The sequence below is a fragment of the Nyctereutes procyonoides genome, unplaced genomic scaffold (assembly GCF_905146905.1).
Source record: "Nyctereutes procyonoides isolate TBG_1078 unplaced genomic scaffold, NYPRO_anot_genome, whole genome shotgun sequence".
In the NCBI taxonomy this organism is placed as follows: Eukaryota; Metazoa; Chordata; class Mammalia; order Carnivora; family Canidae; genus Nyctereutes; species Nyctereutes procyonoides.
In genome coordinates, this window is record NW_026575040.1 from 25,127,125 (window position 1) to 25,150,722 (window position 23,598).

At 39.3% G+C, this 23,598-nt stretch overlaps 1 protein-coding gene across 1 annotated transcript in view; it reads left to right on the top strand.

Moving 5' to 3' along the window:
- Nucleotides 1–23,598, top strand: part of FAM227B (family with sequence similarity 227 member B) — a 185,153-nt gene that overhangs the window by 160,841 nt on the left and 714 nt on the right. Inside the window, exons 14-15 of the mRNA XM_055319907.1 lie at nucleotides 16,888–16,963; nucleotides 21,141–21,210. Coding sequence (XP_055175882.1) covers nucleotides 16,888–16,963; nucleotides 21,141–21,210 — 146 coding nt within the window. The remainder of the gene's footprint in view (nucleotides 1–16,887; nucleotides 16,964–21,140; nucleotides 21,211–23,598) is intronic.

The window sequence follows — 23,598 nt, forward strand, 5'->3', positions numbered from 1 at the left end:
AGTTCTGGCTATAGGCCCCATAGTGGCCTGTTAACCAACTCTGGCCCCTCATGGCTACAGTCTGGAACCCCTGGAAAACAATCACCTATGAACTTTGTGGCCTTTGTGGAAGTCCAGGAGAAATTCCAGCTCTAGTATAGAAGGGAAACACACACACACACACATACACACATACACATACACACACGCACATACACACACTCCCCTATATATATATATGAGTGTGGACACACTGGAGAGGGTAAGAAAAGTTTGAGTTCACCCCTCCACCAAGGTGGCATAGCTTAGGGCCAAGAGAGATCCTCTTAGCTGTGATTTATCATGTGAGAGAAAATGTGTATAAATGAGCACTCAGCTTTCCTAACTATGTGGGTTGCTGTCAGGCCCATTTCTCTCTTACCCCATTTGTCATTTATCACTGAATCATGAGCTGCCTGACTTGAGGAGCAAGAAGAGACTAGAAGAGTGGCAGAGAAGACTCTCAAAGGGTATTAAAGGGATGTAGATTCTACTAACTGTGTCATAGACTTGTCAAGAAGCCTGCGCACAAATTGTTAGAGGTACCTCACCTGCACATCTTCCCAACCAGCCCATGGGTAGACCACTTCCACCTGCCTAGTACTCTTTTGCCTTATACTCTCTCTCTCTCTCTCTCTCTCTCTCACCCTGTGGTCAGCTCCCTGTGCATGCTCCAAATGGCAATGGTGAGAGCAAGCTTTGGCATGTGGCTGGTGAGCACACTCAGAAAACCTGTGCCAGCCCAAGTCTGTGGTTCAAGGACAGACCACAAACTTGAGCTTTAGTCCACCTTTGGGAAAACAAAAGGAAGACTGCTAGCACTTGCCCTGGTATGCTACAGGATCAAGAGAAGGCACACAAGCTTAAGAATTCTGCCACAAAGGGGAGCAAGAAACATGGAGCAGACGTATCCATAGAAGATCTGAGAAAGCCTCAGAATCCCTAGCAGGGCTGATGGAAGGTATTTCTTTCCTGAAGGAAGTTAGCAAAGACTAGGGGAGGTGACTGCTTATTCAAATGTGCAGACAGCAACACAAAATTTCAAGGAAGGTGAAGAATCAAGGAAACATGACATCACCAGTAGTTCATAATAATCCTCCAGTAACCAATCCCAAAGACATAAAGATCTCAATTTCCCTGATAAAGAATTCAAAATACTATTTTAAGGAAACTCAATGAGCTACAAGAAAACACAGAAATGTAATTCAATGAAATCAAGAAAACAATACATGAATAAATGCAAAATGTAACAAATAAATAGGAATCATTAAAAAGAATTTAACAGAAATTCTGGAGCTGAAGAATATAATGAATGAAATGAGGAATGCAATACAGGTCATAACAAAATGTAAAGAAAGAATCTGTGATGTAGAAGACAGGAATGTAAAAATTATTCCTGTCAGAGAAGAACAAAGAAAAAAGAAGGAAGGACTGTGAAGAAAGCCTACTTGTTCTGTATGATACCATCAAAAGAAATAATCTGAGCATTAATGGAGTTCCAAAAGAAAAATGGGAGAAGGAAGAAAGGAACTTAATGGCTCTCTTAATGACTAAGAACTTCCCAACTCTGAGGAGAGATTTGGAATATCCAAGTTCATGAAGCTCATAGAACTCCAAACAAATTCAACCTAAAGAGATTTTCTCCAAGACACATCATTTTAAAACTGTCAAAAATCGGAAACAAAAAGAATCTTAAAAGCAGCAAGAGCAAGTAATCTAGTAACTTACAAGGGAATCTCCATAAGGCTATCAGTGGATTTCTCAGCAGAAATTTTATAGGACAGGAGAAATTGGGGTGATATATCCAAGGTACTAAAAGAAAGAAAAAGCCAGCCAAGAATACTCTATTCAGCAAAGTTGTCCTTCAGAAATGAGAGACAGACTCTCCCAGAAAAACAAATCTGAGGGAGTTCATCACTACTAGTCTGGCCTTAAGGAGTTCTTCAAGCTGAAATAAAAGAATGCTAATTAGTAACATGAAACCATATGAAAATATACAACACACTGGGTGTATATTGTTCTGTATACTGTGTTTTAATAGCATAAAAATAAACATATAGACCAATGGAATGGAATAGAGAGCCCAGAACTAAACCCTCACATATACAGTCAACTAATATTTGACAAGAGGATCAAATGGGGGAAAGGATAGTCTCTTCAGTAAATAGTGTTGGGAAAAGTGGAAAATCAAATGCAAAAGAATGAAATTGGATGCCTATTTTACACCACTCACAAAAATTAGCTCAAAATAGGTTAAAGACTTAAACATAAGACATGAACTTGTAAAACACTTGGAAGAAAACAGGGAAAATGCTCCTTGATGTTGGTCTTGGTAACAATTTTTTGGATCTGACACTAAAAGCACAAGCAAAAAAAAACAAAAAATTCATAGGTGGGACTACATCAAACTGAAAACCACACGCCAAAAGAAACTATCAACAAAATGAAAAGGCAATCTACAGAATGGGAGAAAATATTTGCAAATCATATATATGGTAAGGGGTTAATATAAAAAAAGTAAAAGAAACTCAGACAACTCAATAGTAAAGAAATCTAATTAAAAATATGTATAGGAACTAAATAGTTTTCCAAAGACATACAGATGGCCAACAAGTACATGTAAAGGTGCTCAACATCACTGATCACTAGGAAAATGCAAATCAAATCCACAGTGAGATATCAGCTCACGCCGGTTAGAATAGCTATTATCAACATGACAAAATTTGACAATAAGTGTTGGCTAGGACGTGGAGAAAAGGGAACCCTCATGCACTGTTGATGAAATATAAATTGATGCGACCACTATGAAAAACAATATGGAAGTTCCTTAAAAAGTTAAATATAGACAAATACCATAGGATGTCACTCATATGTGGAGTCTAAAAACCAAAAGAATGAGCAAAGGGAAAAAGAGAGAGAGAGGCAAACCAAGAAACAGACTCAACTAGTGAGAACAAACTGATAGTTACTAGAAGGTTATCAGAGGGGATGTGGGTAGGGGAATGGGTGAAATAAGTGATGGGGATTAAGGAATGTGCTTTGATGAGTACTGGGTATTGTATAAAAATGTTGAACCACTATATTGTACAGCTGAAAGTAATATTACACTGTATGTTAACTAACTAGAATTTATAAAAAAAAAACATTTTTTAAGTTAAATATAGAACTACCATATGACCCAACAACTCTACTTTTAGGTTTATAAGGAAAAGAAACAAAAACAGGATCTCAAAGAGATATCTGCAATCACTTTTTTTTTTAAGATTTTATTTATTTATTCATGACAGACACAGAGAGAGAGGCACAGAGACACATGCAGAGGGAGAAACAGGCTCCACAGAGAACCTGACTTGGGACTCGATCCCAGGTCTCCAGGATCACACCCTGGGCTGGAGGCAGCGCTAAACCATTGCCCCACAGAGGCTGCCCGGAAACGTTTTCATTGCAGCCTTATTCACAATAGCCAAGAGAGGGAAACAATATAGGTGTCTGTCAGTGGATGAATGGATGAAGAAGATGGGTATAGGGATCCCTGGGTGGCGCAGTGGTTTGGCGCCTGCCTTTGGCCCAGGGCGCGATCCTGGAGACCCGGGATCGAATCCCACGTCGGGCTCCCAGTGCATGGAGCCTGCTTCTCCCTCTGCCTGTGTCTCTGCCTCTCTCTCTCTCTCTCTCTCTCTCTCTCTCTCTATCATAAATAAATAAAGAAAAAAAATTTTCAAAAAAAAAAAAAAAGAAGAAGAAGAAGATGGGTATATAGACAGTGGAATATTATTCAGCCACAAGAAAGAAGGATATCTTACCATTTGCAACAACATAGATGGACCTTAGGGACATCATGCTAAGTAAAAGAAATCAAATAAAGACAAGTAGTGTATAATATTAGTTATATATGGAATCTAAAAAACCCAAACTCATAGAAACAGAAAGCAGAATAGTTGCCAGGGGCTGGGGGCTGGGGGAAATAGGGAGATGCTGGTCAAAAGATACAAACTTCCAGTTACCAGTTCTGGAGATCTAATGTATAGAATGGTGATTATAGTTAACATACTGTATTATGTACTTGAAAGTTGCTAAGAGAATAAATCTTAAATGTTTTTACCACAAAAAAAGAAATGGTAATTATATGAGGTTATGGAGTTCTTAACTCGTGGTACTATGGTAATTATTTCACAGCATAGAAGTGTATTAAATCAATATATCCATACACTTCAAACTTACACGATGTTACATGTTAACTATATCTCAGTAAAGCTGGAAAAAAATTCTGGAACAGGAAAATATATATGGTGGATGCTCTGAAAACCCAGATTTGCTTCCAGAAAAAGCAACTTATTTTTTGGCTGCTGGGGGGTTACTATGGCAGAAAGCCCTCGGTTGCTAATACCTACAAGGATTGTGTCATTTAATGATAGTGGCCTCACTCAATGTCATGCCCTAGGGCAGGTTATATTTTTCAAAACTGGCCACAACAGTATCTTCCTTCCTACATGTTCTTGTTAGAATGTGATCTTGCCACTTATACTATCAAGAGGTAGGACCTATGTCCACTCCCCTTGAATTTGGGCAGACATTTATATCTTCCTCAACCAATGGAGTGTGACTTCTGAAGCCAGGTCATAGATGGCTTTACAACCTCTGCTCTAATGCTTCTGCTGTTGCTGTTGGAATGCTCCTAGAAACAACTGCTCTTTGAGGAAGATATCAGACCACATGGAGAGGCCATGTTCCAACTAGCAGCCAGAGCTGAGGTTGAGCCACAGCCATCATCAAGCACCAGACATGTGAGGAAGCCTTTGAGATGGCTCCAGCTCCAGCCACTACCTGATTGCAACTACATGAAAGACCCAGTCAACACCCAAAACTATGGAAATAATAACAAATGGCTGTTGTTGTTTTATGCCACTGAGTTTAGGGTTGTTTATTAATGCAGCAATAGATATGTACCATGCCCCCTTTCAAAGGCAGCCCACGTCCATTGACTGTATCACATTATCCCAACAATACTGAAGGGTCATCCCAGCTTTGGAACTCCCCATAGGTCAGCTTAGACTTCCAGTGGGACTATTATCACAGTTCAAGTTCTCTCTCTGCTTAATTTTACTTCCTTCCCTTATAACTCAGAAATGTTAATCCCAAGAGCACTCCCTAATAAACCTGCACACTGATCTCCATTTCTTAGCCTGCTTTCAAAAACCCACCTAGGAGAGTATGTTTGTTCCCAGTATTACTTAACACAGGGAGAACAATGTTGGTTTCAGCAACCACCATTACAGAGAAGGCAACCCATTGATTGCTCACTAGTTTTCTTCTGGATCCTCAATAGTCAATTAAATGGAAATAGAGGGAAAAAAGTGTATGGGAATTACATTTTTAAAGAATTCAACATTGTACTGTGGGGCTCATTTGCTACCATAAAATGGAGCTACTTGCTGCAAGAGTTTGGGCAGAATTGGCAGATGGTTTCCCACATCTTCTAGGGTTATTTCTTCCTAAGGAAAGATCTTACTGGGCAGCCCCGGTGGTGCAGTGGTTTAGTGCTGCCTGCAGACAGGGTGTGATCCTGGAGACCCGGGATCGAGTCCCACATCAGGCTCCTTGCATGGAGCCTGCCTCTCCCTCTGCCTGTGTCTCTGTCTCTCTCTCTCTCTGTGTTTCTCATGAATAAATAAATAAATAAATCTTAAAAAAAAAAAAAAGGAAAGATCTTACCATGATCTAGAAGCAGGAGTGGTTAAATGCTGAATTAGACCAACAATCCTATATTTGGTAGTCATTTTTGCTTGTTTAGAAGACATTTAAAGCTCAAAATCTTGTGATCTATATAAGAATTGTGCAGCATGTAAGTGCCTAAGAGTTATGGCCTTGACAATACGCTTTTAAGGGGAAATGTGATGCATGTGGGCAGACCTGTTTCATACAATGGATTTGGATGTGCCTATCAGCAATCTCTCCTTTTCACCTATTTATCTCTACTCTTGCCCTTTGCCTGGATTTCCTCTCCTGCTGCAATCCTTGTTTTAGATTCTAGATGTGTTGCCTGTTCTAATTGCTATTTTCCAGATACTTCAAATCTTGCTTAAGGGTCTTGCTTAAGGGCCCCATTACTTGAATATGCCTTCATTACCTGCTTCCAGATCAAGACTTTCTTATGTCTTGTTTAACAAGATTTGTCGAAAATCTATGTGCTAGGTGATATGCTATGTGCGGCAGAGATGACTATCATCTCTGCTGTCAGGTAATTTATTGCCTAACAGATGTCCATGTCCACAAGCTTGTTGGCTCTACCCAAGATACAGCCTTTTTCTAGCATTCCTCCCATGCTTACCTGAACAATTTCTGTTCTTCCCCATCCTCACTGTCTAAAAAGCTGCAGCACAGTGGTTTTTAAGAAAGATGACACTTTAAATGTCCAAGGAAGCACATTTCATTTACCTGGAAAAGTATGAAATCTTCAGAGAAATGGGTAATTTTTTGCTTATTCTGGGAGCAATCAGAGCAACAATTGAAACATAAGTGAAGTACTTAAGTACTGAACAAAGGTATCTTTAACAGAAGCTTAACTGGAAAAAAATGGAAAAAAAGATTGACCAGGTTGCCCTTTCCATGAAATGAGCACCAAAGGTGAGTCTGCTTCCTTTCCACAGTCTATGTATCTGCATTATCCAGGATTAAGATATGGGGAAATCTCACTGGAAGGGTGAAAGAGATAGGAGGGAGTAGAATTGGGAAAACTGGAGTCAAAGAGTCAAGTCAGGAGCATAGACATGCACTGAAGCAGAAGAGGCACCTACCAACGTCAGTTTGACAACCATCAAGAGTTATGGTAAGGGCCCAGTCAGTTCACTGTCTTTAGCTCCCATATCCTTGGGAGCACTATTAGGAAAGGAAAAGACATACTCACCCTGAAGCAAATAAGAGAGAAATTGCCCAAGTCTTAGGAATTATATAAGGCAGGGGCACCTGGGTAGCTCAGTGGATTGAGCATTCACTCAGGTCATGATCTCAGGGTCCTGGGATGGGTACCGGGTGGGGCTCCCTTCTCAGCGGGGAGCCTGCTTGTCTCTCTCTGCCTCTGTCCCTCCCGCTGCTTGTGCTCAGTCCATATCTCAAATAAATAGAATCTTAAAAAATAAAAGGAATTATATAAGACAAAAGGTGCAAGAACTATCAAGGTGAGAAAACGGACTCTGAAAAGGGCAAAAGTCACAGCGCCCTCAGGAGCATTCTGAAGGTAATGTAAAGGGTGGAACATTGGTTCTTACTGTGTATACCCAGTTTTGTGGAACTAGCCCATAAATGGTGGTTTTCTTTTCCTCACTGTTCTTATACCTTTGATAACTTCTCCAAGTAAGAGGTTAACAAACTTAATGGTTTTAACTAGATAAACATATATTTAGAAAACCAACATTAGCATGTGATATTTTACAATATTATATCAGATGATAATATATACTATTTAGAGCAGGATTTAAAGAAATAGACATATGAACATAGAGTTGGGCATTTACTATGTTTATCATAATTTTAGAACTGCACTGTTCAGTATGTTAGCCAATAGCTATGTGTGGCTATATTAAAATTAATAAAATTAATGGGGCACCTGGGTGTCTCAGTTGGTTAAGTGTCCAACTCTTGGTTTCAGCTCAGGTCATGATCTCAGGGTTGTGAGATGGAGCCCCACGTCAGGGGTGGTCCATGCTCAGCAGGGAGTCTGCTCAAGATTCTCTCTCCCTCTCCCTCTCCCCTCAGCCAGGATAAATCCTTTTTAAAAATAATTAATAAAATTAAGTAAAGTAAAAATACAGTTCTTCAGTTATACTGTCTCATTTCATATATTCACTCTCTGTGTGTGACTATTGGACAAGGGCAGATATTGAATATTTCCATCATAACAAAAAATGTTCTGTGGACAGCACTGTCTTGAGTAGAAAGGAAAGTTTAATCTATTCACAGAACTTGAGATGTCACCTTGGGATATCAGACAGCCAGAATACACAGTGCATGTGCTGCTGAAGCGAGCACAGCCGGAACACACAGAACTTGCTTTTGCCTTGCCATTTGCAGCCTACTAATTTTAGAAGTTTAGTGGTTTAAGATTACATATTATTTATTCATCCATTCATTATTCATCCATCCATCAAAATTGGATTTCCCCTCATATTTTGCTTTTTGGGGTTGGATATTTCCCCTTTATCCTAGTTTTACTTAATTTTTAGTTTGCTCAGAGATAACTACTTTTAGCATCATGCAGAATTTTGCACTGTTCCTTATGGCTTCAATCCGTGGAAGAAAGCTTACCACTCTCTTTACAAGCTCCCAGGTCAAGACTTTATGAATAACCTAGACCTATATAAAATTCTGTGATTGCCTTTTGACGGTCAGATATTTGATCCGTGGACTTTACTTCATTCCCATTGATGCTAGTTTGTATCAGTTACCAGAATAAACCTGTAGCTCTCCTACTAGGTTCTCAAGGACTCCTTATAGGACTAGTTTTTATATTTAAAAAAAATACATCTGGCTTATTTAATAGAGCACTTTATAAGCAGAAAAATATAATAGAACATAGTAGAATAAATGATACAAGGATTTAAATTTTGCTCTCAGAGAAGGAGGTTTTATTTTTATTTTTAGATGATTTTTAATTGAAGCTATTCTAAACTTTGTCAAGTAGGTTGCTAAGTTTCCTCCTTTCGCAAACCCTGCCAGAGTGTAGGCCAAGTTTTAAAAAAAAATGGAGGGGGGGTTTTAAAATGAACATCATGGTTTTATAAAAGAACTTGAAGAACAAAGGGTTTTTGTTTTACATGACTTAAGTATGTGTATTGTAAGCATTTTGCAGCCGCCTTGAGTCAAAGACAATTACAAAATTGTTTGTGAGATTCAGCCAGCCTTTCTTTCTTATAGACTCAGTTTACGTTCTCATTAGGGTTTTTCTTTTCCTTTCTTTTAATAAAATGCACAAGATAGAAACCACAATTCAGCAAACTTGTTATTAAACTAACTAATGAAATAAATAGAAGACTTTAGTGCCTTAGGTAATCAGGTTCCAGGGAGTGGGTTGTATCAATTTTTTAGCCACAATTGGGATTTTAGATTATAAACCTGGCTCAGTGGAAAGTTAAGAGGGTGGGGGTTGTGGAGCAGAAGGGATTTGCATCCTGGAGAGTTAAGTTAGTAAGAGTTAAGGTTTAGGCTTTTCTTTAACTTATTTCAAATTAACTTATTATAAATTACATTATAAATGCCCAATTTATATCAAATAAGAGAAGAAAATTTCATTTTGAAACAGTTTAAATGATTTCAACCATTGGGGAAAAAATATATTCTTGCTATATGTGCTACTGGTCAATTAAAAAAATCAGGTGGAAAAGCCATAGCTTTTTCAAATGCTTAGAATTTAAGACTGAAAAAGCAGTATCTCAATTAAATATAAACATTGACTAGATTATAATTTTGTGTTCACCTAACCCATTTCTCCTCATAGAAGGTGGCCAGGCAAAGGAGAAAGTAGACAAAATCCACACTGTTACTTTGCATTCGCCCCATAAAAATTACTGCCAGTTTACGGTGCCAAGTGATCTTAAGAGATGCTCCAGGGTCTCTGAAAGTAGAAACCCTATCCTAGTTTAGAGCTAGGGCCCGCATATTTTAAGGACTCCTTTGGTGGTTATCTCACATGTATTCGTTTCTGTTTTGTTACTAATAATCCAGTTTGGCCCATCTCAGGAGAGTAGGGTCTCTAGAATTTCTAGTTTAGATATTGAATCCAGTTATAAGCAAGGCACCGTATTTGCAAAGCAAATCCAGAGTTTGTATATTTATTTGGAATAGCTTCGCGAGTGCAGGAGGGGTTGTGGAAATAGTGAGGATGGCTGAATTCCCTCCAGAGCTGTCTGTTCAGGGGCATAAATTATAAAAATTATGGAATCTCTATAAATCAACAACTTGTTTTTCAGTCTTAGGTAGTGAACTGTTGCCATAACTAAGTTTTCCAGATAACTAGAGCCAACCATCTACGGCACCAAAATTTATGTTAACCATTTTTATGAAAATTTTCCTTGAAGATATATCATACTCTTCCTAGATTTCTTAAACAATATAGCAAAATATAATTAACTTTCTGATGATGACTGGGCTTCTCAGGATGAAGCCTATGATTCAGCTACATGGAAAGATCAGTAAGAATGCTTGCTCAGGAGGCCAAGAACAATAAACACCCCCTGAATACTCCTTCCATACCAGCTGCTCCTATGAAGGTGCTGAGTCATCCAGCTGCAAAGACAGGAAGTGCATCAGTCACAGAATCCGACCCAAGTTGCTATAGCAGCACAGAGGAGCACCCTCATCCGATTGGAGGCAGCTCTGCCCTGAAGCAGAACAGATTGCTAGACTGTATAGTCTTTATGCCTATTTTTTATAGTTCTGTCTTCTACCTGAACAACTGCCTGTTGTTATTTCTCATTCCTACTCATTCCTGTAAGTCAAATACCACGTTTTACTCATCTTCATGTCTCCATGCCTACTGAAAGCCCTGGCAAGTTTGTTGAATGCTTTTCATTAAATCTGCATTAATATTTTTGGTAGCCCTATTCCCTCAATTTTCTAAACTAAGCTACAAAACTGCTTCTAATGATATGTTAAATAATGAAACTTACTAAAACCCCCATTTTACACACAATACCAAGCCATGTAGAAATCTGGGTGATATTCCAACAGTTGGCGCTATCTCCCATGGAATAAGGCATATGGGGTTAGTAATAACTTTTAAAAACATTTATGGGTATACGGCTCTATTGTGGATGTTTGGCACTCTTGCAAATCTAACATTAAAATATTTGGACCATAAGCAGAAGTAAGCAGTAAACAGAAGATAACTGTTCTAAGATCAGTTTGGGCCACATGCTAAGTTATTTTAAGAATTTAGTTTTTAGGATTAAGAATTAAATGAATGCTGGAGTATAAAGGAGGAGATTGTGGCCACTGTTTGCTGCTTGGGTTCTGTTTATTTCTTATACAATAGCATTATGTGTAGAATGGATACTTTGGCCCTAACCTGGTCATCTCATTAGCAATTCTAAAGATACTCTGAGGAATATATCTAAGAGGTGTGGGTTAGACAGCAAGGCCTCCTGCAGCTTCATTCTAGGATAGTACTTTTTGGCAGATAGAAGCAAAATTTGCCTCTGGGAAATTCTTTTCCTGAGTCTCACACGTGCCCAACTTCTCAAAGGCAAGGTACTTCTTTCTAAAAGACTTCGCTTCTTCATCTATATTATAATCAAACTGAACCCTGCAATTTCTAAGGTCCTTTATTTCACGAATACCCCGTGTTTCTAAAGGGAGATCAAAGACCTCAGAGTCTGAATTGAGGCCTTTAGGATGTCTCCAGGTTTTAGTATGTCATATGCCAACCACAGCTCTTGTGAAGTCCCAGAACAGGACCATTTTATTTCTACCCAAATGGCTCCTTCTCCATTTAGTGGTTTGCCGCGTAAACTCCATGTAGCATTGCATGAGAAAACACAGTGTGAGGTCAATTCAGACAGCGGATTTGGAAAACATGTTGCCACAGTCATCCCCAAGGAATAAAATATAGTCATTCTTCATAATTTGTAAACTCTAAGTACTCTAATTTTCTACAGTTAGGGAAAATTGATGACTTTATGTATCTGATGAGAATAAAAATTAGGATACTCATTAACAGACATTAACAGAAGTCTATTAAAAACCATCATGATTGAACAGCGGAAGAAAATGCTGAGGTCTTAGTACCAACATCATATAGCCCAGAACCCCATTACACAACACAAATATACAACTGTGACCAAATTCTGTGGGCAATGAGAATTACTTTATAAAGAATGTACATACCCAGTTCATTTTAATGATATATGTTCAAAATTAAAAATTTATAGAAAATAAAACATAGTTCTTTGTCTTAATGCCAATTATATATAATAAATGTCCAAGGAAGAAAATCCAATTCGTTCAGAGTGACAAGCACCGTCTCACTCATAAATGCTTTATCGTGGGAACCATGGTCAAGAGCACAATATAGCTTTGTAGAAGGATAAAATCTTCAAAATTCTGACAGGCACTCTGAGAAAGAAATTAAATATTACCAGGAAATAGCTACACACAAATTAAATTTCAGCAGCTCCAGACTATGTGCACTTTAGGAAAGTGTTAATCACTCTGTAAGATTGAACTTTCTGTGATTTTTACTCAAGAAAAGATCTTAGGGTTTCAGTCACTAGATGTAGCAAGAAAAGTAAGACAGATGTTAAAAGTAGTCTGAACCTCTTCAGATATTTAGGAAGATTGCTAAGCCTTCTCTACTAAAGCTGCTGGACTTCTTCACAGTCTGTGACAGCCAAAGGAGGAAAAAAACCAAAGGCGGAAATTTGGCATAACTGAAATTGCAGGCTTCTTGCTTACATAATGAACAGAACTACCATCTCATTTCTTGACCATTAGCATCAAAGCACTCCGAAGGTAAGCAAGAATAGGGCTATCTTTTCCCAGAACCCAGACAGACTTGAGTTTGGAGAGACACAGGCCTCCCTTGCTAGACTTGAAGGTGGAGAGTGGGGCTGGGAGATGTCATACTGGAAAACACAATTGGGGGAGAGAGGAGAAATTGATATTTCGTATTAAAAAAAACAGCAAAATTTTTGCATCAGGACCATAGAGCCCCTCTACACACTTCAGAGTGTTTACTCTGAAATCTTTTGCAAACATTAAAATAATGACTACAAGGCCTGCACGTATGGGAAAATTATGATAGTTGGGTAAAGAAAGCAACCATGTCATTCTAAAAATAACAAAATATATATTTGTACATGACAAATGAAAAGGCACCTAGATAAATGAAAATAGTTTTATTTTTTGGGAAAGTGAAATTCTGAGAGAATTTTTTTCTTTTCCTTTGACTACATTAATTCTGCTATTATATTCTTTGCCCAGTAATATTTTTTACTTTTATTGAGATATAATTGAATATAATTGACATATGGCATTGTATAAGTTTCAGGTCTACAGCATAATGATTTGACTTATGTATATTGAGAAATGATTATACAGTGATATTTTTTAAGTCTTACTGAAACACTTGTCAAAATGAGATTTTGTGAGGTTTAGTTTTTGTCTGCTTTATTTAAAGTGAGGCTTTCATTACTTCCCTTTTAGATTTGAGTACTAATCTATCCCTAAAGTTGTCATTTACTGCATAGTCAAAAATATTATTTATGTGGAATGAAATCTCAAAGCCAAAATTTGAAAGTAACTTTGATCCAGCTTATGGAAGTTTTATTTTGGAAACTTCATTCAGGCTTGATTCATATCAAGAGAAAACTATAGTTTATGTGGACATTTAATTCATTTAGAAGATCCCTAAAGACAAGGTAATTTGTACAGTGTGATCAGAACCCATTAATGTCTGTAATTCCTGAAGACAATATTGTGTTTCTGACCACAGGTTGACAGAACAATTGGTTGAAAACAGGAAATTCCAGTTGATACATTAGTTGTTCAGTCACAGCTACTATTTAAATATAACCTACATTACTATGAAATGCCTGTCCCAAAGTAAGATGCATTGCCCTCAGAAGCTCACTGAAAACTTGGGGTGCCCGGGTGGCTCACTCAGTTAAGCATCCAACTCTTGATTTCAGCTTAGGTCATGATGTCAGGGTGGTGAGACTGAGCTCCACATCAGGCTCCATGCTCAGTGGGGAGTCTGCTTGAGATTCTCTCCCTCTGCCCTTGCCCCCACCAATGCATGTGCTCGCTCACTCTCTCTCTCTCTCTCTCTCTCTCTCTCTCAAATAAATAAATACATCTTAAAAAATAAAATAAAAAAGTAGAAGCACACTGAAAATAGAAATCCAGTCCAAAATGAGGCTCTGAGCAGGAAGAGGCTTCCTGGGATGTCCTCTGCCGTGCCACAAATAGGACTGTGTATAGTGTAGAACTATTTTCATGTAAGCAAGACACCAGTCTCAAGAGCCTCAAGCAGAATTCTAGAAATACTGTAAAGATCCCATCACAGTGCATGGGCCATGTTGGATATCCAACAAATGTTAACTTCTCTTTTTCCACTCCATTTCCAATTATTGCCCTACCTCCTTACCACCGCCTCAGATACAATATCTTTGAGGTCTTTTAGTTAACCACATGCCTAATATACTAATCAAGAAGTGGGCTAACCAGATGAACCAGATGTGCTGGTACAATGATATCCTGGGCCCAGGTATTAAACATATGATAGTCTCATCAGACTACACTAGCCACATTTTCTCCCCCCTCCTCCCTATCTTTCATCCAGCCCCCATATCCTTCCTATTACTCAACAAATTCTTCTTCATTCCTTTGCAAAATCTCAAATTCCATCCCACACTCTCTGAGCATTTTGCCATTATTTTAGTGATGAGTCTGAACTTCTAAACTTAAAAAGGCTCATATTCTATTTCATAGAAAACCAGAATAGGGACAGGAGCCACATGACCATCTAACTAAACGCCGACCCCTTTCAAACAAGGAAAAGGAGCGTCAGCCTGGTTAACTACTTTGGCTACCATGGTACTAGATGATTAGTGCTGACCTCAGTGCCAGACCAGAGCTCAATCTCCAGGATGGCACTTCTTCTATAATCTTTGGGAAATGGCCTGTGAGTGCCAGCCAAGGAGAGAGCAAGAGCTGAGGGTACTGAAAGAAGAGCACCAAGAGAGAAGATGAGTAAAGGACATCGGAGACACACACTTTGTTGACTTCCCAATTTTGCTACGTGCTGCCCTGAAGAAGACTGTATCATGAATGAGTCCTTGAAGTTAATTATTATTCGTCCTGTATACATTCAATTGTCACTATTGGTCTGCCTCCTGGGGGTGCCAGATGCTGTCAAAGCAACGATCTGATTTTCACCTACACAGTACAAATCAACTTTCCATTAAATCCTAAGTTCAGGGATGCCTGGGTCACTCAACAGTTGAGCGTCTGCCTTTGGCTCAGGGTGTGATCCCGGATTCCCAGGATTGAGTGCTGCATTGGGCTCCTTGCAGGGAGCCTGCTTCTCCCTCTGCCTATGTCTCTGCCTCTCTCTGTGTGTCTCTCATGAATAAATAAATAAAATCTTTAAAAAGTAAACAAATAATAACAAATAAAATAAATTAAAAAATCATAAGTTCAGGAACTGTATGCCATTGTGACAGTAAACAGTGAAGTCAGGCTCATCTCTTTTTTTTAAAGGAAATCTTACTCTAAAACTTAGATATGATTAAGGGGAAAAAGAAATTTGGAATTTATCAATAAATAGGCTTCTCTAAAATTTATTTCAGAGAATTTTGATCCACTTTAGAATACTATACTCACCCAGACTCTCTTAAACTCCAGGCTTGGTAGGGTAGAGTGTGTTCTGCTGTCAGCACTGCTTCCTTCTATAGTCAGTGATGCTATTAAAAGCCTGCTTAAACAGATTCTGTGACCAGAGAATTTATCTCTTCTGGTGTTGCTGAGAAAGTGGTCTAGAGTGCACAGAAAATTGGGTGTTCTTATCCTTGGTTCTAGACTTTGATGTTCAAATTTTAAGTGATTGAAGTTAATTCCTGAATAGTTTAGAGCTTAGTAGGAAAGACATAAATAAATTTTATTCAAGCTTATTGTGAGCATCTTTGTTGTGGAGCCATTCATGTTTTTCCTTCTGGTTACCTCAACTGAGATACAGTACTCAGGAAGTTAAGAAAGATAAGTAGCTATGTGGTCCCGCTCCAGGGACCAAATCCACCGGGCTTCTCCTAACATTTTTTTTTTAAGATTTCATTTATTTATTCATGACAGACACACACAGAGAGAGAGGCAGAGACACAGGCAGAGGGAGAAGCAGGCTCCACGCAGGGAGCCCGATGTGGGACTCGATTCCGGGACTCCAAGATCACGGCCTGGGCCAAAGGTGGCGCTAAACCGCTGGGCCACCAGGGATGCCCTTCTCCTAACATTCTTACACCGAATAAATAAGGTTAAAATGAGCATCAAAGACAGCCTTGAAATAGACCATAAATTTGCATTCAGAGAAAGACAGAGGTGATACTGAAGTGTGCTTCAGGAGGGGGGGTGGCCGTACAGGACAGTCGATTGCAGAGATTTAAGAGCTCCTGGTTTACCACTAAGGCTAAGGTCTTCTTTTAACACAAGCTGAGGGCTGCCTCCTGGAGTCATTTGCTGATTGCTGTTTGCTGTTTCAGACAGGAATGTGGGTTTAAGACCAGGGTTAGAAGCACAACCACAAGCTGTTCCAAAACAGTGGGATAAGAGCCCCAGGCTCATGAGCAGCACACTTACACCTTCTACTTAGCATCTTTCTTTCCTGTAGTTAGCAGAGGCCACCAGCTGAAGGCAACCAACGTATTCTGCCAGTCCCCTCCAGAGCCTTCCAGAGATCAAGAGACCTTGAGATTCTCAGTATATGTAGAAATGAAGAAATGCCTTAAAAGGGTTACAAAAATTTGGGTATGTTTTTAATATTTACATTTAACAAATTGCCGCTTTTAATCTATACACACACACACAAAAAAAAACCACAAAAAAAAGGCAATTGCAGAATTTATGAAACTATTAAGTTCTAGTGCATTGTGGGTGGTGTAGTCCAGATAATGGGGCACAACTTTAATGTGGTCTAATGAGTACTGTCTTCTTTCAGTTTGCATATTACAAATATCTCCAGATGTAATATTCATGTCCACAATTGAGACCCTTCATGACTGGGAAGCCCAGACCAGACACATGCTCAGTCTCCTTGTGACAGTTACTGTCCTCCTCTCCCAGATGTTCCTAACTAAAAATCTTTCCTTAACCATAAGCCTATCACACCACCTGCTCCAACTTACCGTGATATTATAAAAGAAGCAAAAAGACAATTTGCAAGGAATGAAAAGGATTTTCGGATGTAAGTTGCTGCCCCCTTATTGTTAAATATAAAATCTTAAACTCTTTTAGAGCTGGAAGTAACCATAGAAATCAGCTACACTTAGCTCCTTATTTTACCAATGAGGAAAGTCACTTCTGAGTGTCTAACAGACTTGGAGTTTCTTTTCCGGTAAGTGTCAAGGATGTATGTTGGAGCCATAGAGCCATGGCAAGTGTCAGGGATTGAAGGAAGGAAGAAACCCTTGCTGTGCTGTGGTTGGGGGCATGCACCCCAGCATGGAAAGACCAGAAGAGAGCTGCAGAAAATAGAGACTGGAGTACTGATTGTTTACAAAGATGAGCCATGGAAGAACAGAAAGGTTTGTTTGCAGTATGAGTTCTCTGGAGCTGGGGTGGCATTTGGGGCAGTATTAAGGAAAGCACAATCAAATACATCAGAAAGGGGTATATGGAAGAGTAACCGGTAAGGTCTTATCCAGCAGGCTGGGCAAAAGTTTGATCCTTGGCTTACCAAGCATCGCCATTCCCCTCCCATCTCCTTCCAGTCCCCCACCCCCACCACACATGTACACGCACGCACACACACACACACACAGCCCTTGGATTTCCTGTGCTCAGTGCAAAGAACCAGTATGAACACTTTGTGAGAGGGCCCTTGCTGAAGCAGTGAGGTGGAGTCCAAATCATACTCAGGTGTCATGAGTGATGTCTTTGGTATGTATTTATAGCAGGGAATGTTCTGGGGGATTCCTCTCACCAAGTAGTACATAGGGTGGGGACGTTGAAGAATTGGTCTATAAAGGACTTTTACGACATGTAGAAGTTAGCAATTATTAATTTATTCTTTCCCAATTTGATATCCTGCTTTATTTTAAAATTTAACTCGAAATTTTTATTTTTATAGAGAAACGCACAAAATTAATGAAGAAATAAAACTTCTAAGACAGCGGCAAGAAAGAATTGATAAGGAGCTTGATAGGTTTGTTCCTTATTCAATTTTGTAGTGATTAAAAACATTTTAATTGAGGGACACCTGAGTGGCACAGTCGGCTAAGTGTCCACCGACTCTTGGTTTTGCCTCAGGTCATGATCTCGTGGTCATGGAATCAAGCCCTGCTGTCAGGCTCTGAGCTCAGTGCAGAGTCTGCTTCAGAATCTCTCTCCCTCCCACTCAGTCTCTCTTTCTCTCAAATAAATAAATGAATAAATAAATAAATAATCTTTAATAAAAACCCATTAAACATTTAAATTCAACAACTGTGCTACAAAAAGCTAAAATGGGTTTATTATGTAAAAATACATCCACTCAGATATCTGCAGGGATTTTCTACTCAACAGTTTCATCAGGAATAACATTTTGACCTTCTTTGTCCACAGAACCAACTACTCTGCTAATTTAATTAATTGCTAAACATCATCATCATCTCCTTTTACTCCTCTAGCTATAGTACTTAAGCTCAAGGCCTTTTAAAAATAAACCCATAACCATGCCCTGCCCTCAGAAAGATGGAAACTAGAAAAACAAGCTGTTCAGCTGGCCTTCCTTGGGCTAGTTCTTTGTTCCCGTTCTGCCCCTACACACAACAAACATTTTGGGGGCACATTTAATTTGTTTATTTTATAAATTAGTATATAAAAAGGAAAAATATAAAGTTTTGAGACTAAACTACTTCTAGCATACCCACATGCAAAAGAATGTGTGGGGTGAGCACAGCCCTTCAAACAAGCACCTGTGGAAGACACAGCTGTGTGCCATTCATCTTCTAATTACTATTTTGGAACTTAAAAAGCTAGTTTCCTGTAGAGATGGCAAATCACTATGTTGTATACCTGAAACTAATGTCACATTATATGTATGCTCTGTACTTCAGGGGTCTTTTTTTAAGTTAGTTTTTGGCTGGCTCAGTTGGTGGAGCATGCAACTCTTGATCTTGGGGTTGTAAGTTTGAGCCCCATGTTGTGTGTAGAGAGTACTTAAAAATAAGATCTTAAAATAAATAAAAACAAAAAAGCTATTTTCCCAGTCACATGAGAAAATCCAATTAATGAATTGGACTTTAGAATCTTCTCTCTCTTTTCACCAAATATCTTACCACTCATATTTCTCCTTCATGATACTTAAATTATAAGATCTGATTCCAGGGTCGCCTGAGTGGTTCAGTGGGCTAAGAATCTAACTCTTGATTTTGGCTCAAGTCATGGGCTCAGAGTGTGAGATTGAGCTCCATGTCAGGCCCCATGTGTGTGGAGCATTAAGCCTGCTTGGGATTCTCTCTCTTCCCTCTGCCTCTGCCTGTTGACCCCACACCCCCAACACACACACTATCTCTCAAAGAAAGAAAGAAAGGAAGGAAGAAAGAAAGAAAGAAAGAAAGAAAGAAAGAAAGAAAGAAAGAAAGAAATTTGAAAGAAAGAGAAAGAAAGAAAGAAGAAAGAAAGAAAGAAAGAAAGAAAGAAAGAAAGAAAGAAAGAAAGAAAGAGAAAGAAAGAAAAAGAAAGATAGATAGATCTGATTCCGGGTGACTTTTACAAGTTCCCCAAAATCAAATCTATATGGGATAGGATTTCTCATCACTGAGAATACAACAGAAGAATGTAGGACAGAGTAATTTGCAAGAAGTGCTCAAATATGTTTTATGCAATGGGACATTGTGGGTGAAAAAAGGGGAAAATACACCTTCGTATATCAATCTCATGTGCCTGTTAAATCTATAGGCACAGCATACACATTTCTATCTGTAATCTTCAAAGAAGAGATACTCATGGAGAGGAAAGGAAAGGCAAGCAGAAAGACAGGGGTTAGGGAGTGGTGGTGGTTGCAAAACTGTGAGTGCACTAAAAAAAACCCACTGAATTGTACACTTTAACAAGGTGGATTTTATGGTATGAGACCTATGTCAATAAAACTGTTATTTAAAAAAAGAAAGAGGGGCGCTGTAAATTAAAAGGGTGAGTCCAAAGATGGCTTGATTCTAACAAAGTGAGGTGGAACCAGAGTCTGAGTCCAACACCCATCTCAAGGAGATCCTAAGAGGGTGTTACCGAGAAAGGACATCAGAGATATTTTGGAGTGTGTCTCAATAGGACTATGACAAAGAGACCCACACTGTGAAAGCCAGATCTGAGAAAAGCAGGAGGAGAGCCCAGAGGGTAATCATTAGTGAGGAGAAAAGCCAGTGGAGGAGATAAAATTGGTAGAGGTAAAGCAGAGAATAAGCAAGGGGCATTTGTCAGTGGCCGAGCACAAGTGCAGGGGGTGGTCAAGAGCCAGCCCTGCTGTGCCCCAGGGGGTGCCCCCCACTACCTGCTAAAGAAACCCAGAAGATGCCTTGCGGGGGGGTGGGGGGGTGGCTAATCTATACTTCATGGTTTAGCAAAGTACACTGGGAATTTTCAGAAATGTTTACTTCCTACAAATTCCATGGAGGAAAAAGAATTTTAAAATGTCTCCCTTGAATATTGCCAGTGAAATTAATAGCCATATATCTTTATTTCATTTTTGTTTCTCTTGCTAATACTGCTTTCTCCTTGTCCCAAGTTCTTACCCGTCCAAGCCTCAGCCTACTCCTCTCTGCCTCTCCCCGCATCCACAGATCTCTGCAAAGGTTCCTCCTGCCTCCTGAATTCAGCTGTCCAACTCCTTCATAAATATTTCTTGAATGAGTACTTGGTGACAAAAATCAGGATAGACTCCGGGATTCCTCCATGAGCTTCCAGCCTTCACTATCTCTATCCGCGCCCCCCACCCCCCACCCTCCCTGCCGCCCCAGATCGTTCCCCTGCCAGTCCCTTAGGACACTCCTTCAAGTCTGCACTGGAGCCAGGCAAGCGGAATCAGTTCAGCAAATATTGTGCAAACCGTCTCACTGACGAGAATGCTGCACTCCTGGGACGCAGTGTCACACAGTGGTTGAATTAAAGGCTCGAGTCACGCTGCTTGCGTTCAAATCCTGTATGACTTGCTGGCTATAGGGCTGTGGGCAGGTTAATTAACCTATCTGAGCCTTTTTCATTTAGAATACTGGATAGTAATACTACTTACTTGATAAGATTGTTGTAAGGGTAATTGAATGAATATGTGTAAATTGCTGGCAAATACCCAGCATATTAAATTTCGTGTAAATGTTGGTGATTAGTTGGTGTCGGTATAAAAACAATTGGCTTGGCTACCGTTTTTTTTTTTTTTTTTTTTCCAGACTCCAGGCAAAGGCTACCAAGAAACCTTACGAAGTTAGGAATGACTTTGATAAGTTCCTACATAAACTGGTATGTTTCCTTTTTGAAAACAGTTGAGAATTCTCTCTCTAGCTTCTCTTACATGGCCTGGACAATATTTAATAAGCAATATGTGGTTTCACATCCAAGATACAGTGGGAAGGTAAAATACACTATTGTCATTTAATCATCCACATGCACATTTAAGATAATCCCTGTTTTTCAGATTAGTAGCAGCCTCATGCCCACTTACCCTCATCCCTTGCTTCTGACCACAGGCAGTTTATCCAACTGAAAAGCTCCAAATGCAGTCAAAATTTCAAACTAATAGAAAATTATCAGTGAAGTCATATTTTATTTTGTTAATAATTCAACAAAAATATATTGGTTTCTAATGACTGTGTTAAATGAATGGTCCCTGCAGAAATTACAAGGTTCTAAATGGGACTCAAAGTGTGTGAGAAAAAGAAAAGGAGCCTTCTCTGTCTTTCCAGTCTTCTTTGTCCCTTCCTTTTGCACTCCCTCCTTAACTTCTGGGCAGTTCCGTTAAATCTAAAGGTTCTTTTTCCCTTCCAGCAGGCAAGAGCATGTAGGGAAAAGGGTGCAATAAATCTAAAGGTTGGACAATCTGAGGTCAGGAATAGGAGAGAGCTTTTTATTTTTAGCATGTCATCTAGAACAATCCTTATTAGCTACTGTTGTAATGCCAAAAACAGAGCTCAAATAATCTAATCAAGTTCCTATATGAGCCAGAATGGTGAGAGAAGGGAGTAAAACACCTGAGTATTTAGTATTAAACAAATAGGACTATTCTTTACTTCCGCACACAAAATTCTCTTTCATTCTTCTCAGTCTCCCTTAACTACTACTGTTAGAGACATGGGTACAGAGAATTATTTATGAAGTGTAAGAAAACCACTGTGCCAGTGTGCTGGTGAAGGGCAAGTGACCTCAGCTGGCACATGGTACGTGGCCTGAGTATCAGGGAAGCTACAAGCTGTGGAAACTGTAGCACCCCCTGTCATCGAAGGGTCCACCTGTCATCAAAACAAAGCAGCTATACCTCAGCTCTAGTTCATGGTCATCCCCAGGAGTGGAGGCCAGGGGAGAATCAGATCTTCTGCCATCAGTAATCCAGATTCTTCGTAGAATTCCTCGTTAGAACTCCAAATGTCTGAATATTTTGGGGGCCAAACTAAATGTATCTCTAGACCAGATGTGGCCTATGTGTTGCTAGTTTGCAACCCCTCCTCTAAATGCTGGACTTGGAGCTCTTCAAAAGCCATCTGCAGCCAGGACAGCCTATCTTCTTCTCCACTGTATCCCAGGGCAAACTCCACACCCCCACTGAGCCTTGTGCACATCCCATGTATGACCATTATCAGATATTCGCCCGTCTGCAGTGCCTACTCGCCAGTTTTCACACATTGCTCATCCTTTAGCCCTGTTCAAACTCCATTTTCTTCATGAAGCTTTTTACCAGTTGCCCTAGCCCTAACCCTTCCAGAAAAGTTTGATGTCTCTCATAATTTCTAGAATAACAGTGATGGTTTGATTGAAAAATAGTTCTTTCCTTCAAGCCAGACGAGACAAATACGGAATAGATCCCTGGCTGAGAACAACTGTGTCCTCCAAAGCAGAGGCACGATGGAAATTTTTACTCACCTATTGCAAGAAGGTATCTCATGGTGAAAAATTTAAATGGAATAGCAAAGCAATGGAAAGTACCACATTTTTTGTTTGGGGGGTTTTGGGTTTTTTTTTTTTTTTACATTAATCCAGGTATCTTTAAATAATTATGTACCAACCACAGATCTTCTGTGGAAAATGGAAAGGTATTAAAAAACAATAAATTATAATCTGAGGCTCAGTCAGTTAAGCATCTGCCTTTGGCTCAAGTCATGAGTATTCTGGGATCCAGCCCTGTGTTGGGATCCATGCAGGTGGGGGCGGGGGGGGGTGCAGCTTCTCCCTCTCCCTCTGCCCCTCACTGCCCCCCTTCTCTGCTCCTCCTCGCTCTTCTCTCAAACAAATAAAAAAAATCTTAAAACAACAACAAAGAATTATAATTTAAAATCAATTCAGATTTTGGATTATTGGGTGTTATAAAAACTCAAAATTCTTTCAACAACTTTAACTTAAGCTTTCTCAAGTGTTTACCTTAAAGAATGGAAATGCACCAGAAGTTTATTTTAGAAAAGAAGAATGGATTTCTTAGTATCCAATATATGCCTGCTGTCCTTTGAGATATACTAGAACCAGCTTTGCCTTAACCTCTCTGAAACGAAGATTCAAGATGATGATGTCCAGTCTTTAAGTTGTACATCAGTGAGCAAAACAACCAAAGAATAATACAAAATTGTGATAATTTTCTGGATAATTCATACCATAAGACTGCTGCTGCCTTAATTATCTGATCATATCAGCAAAATGCTTTTT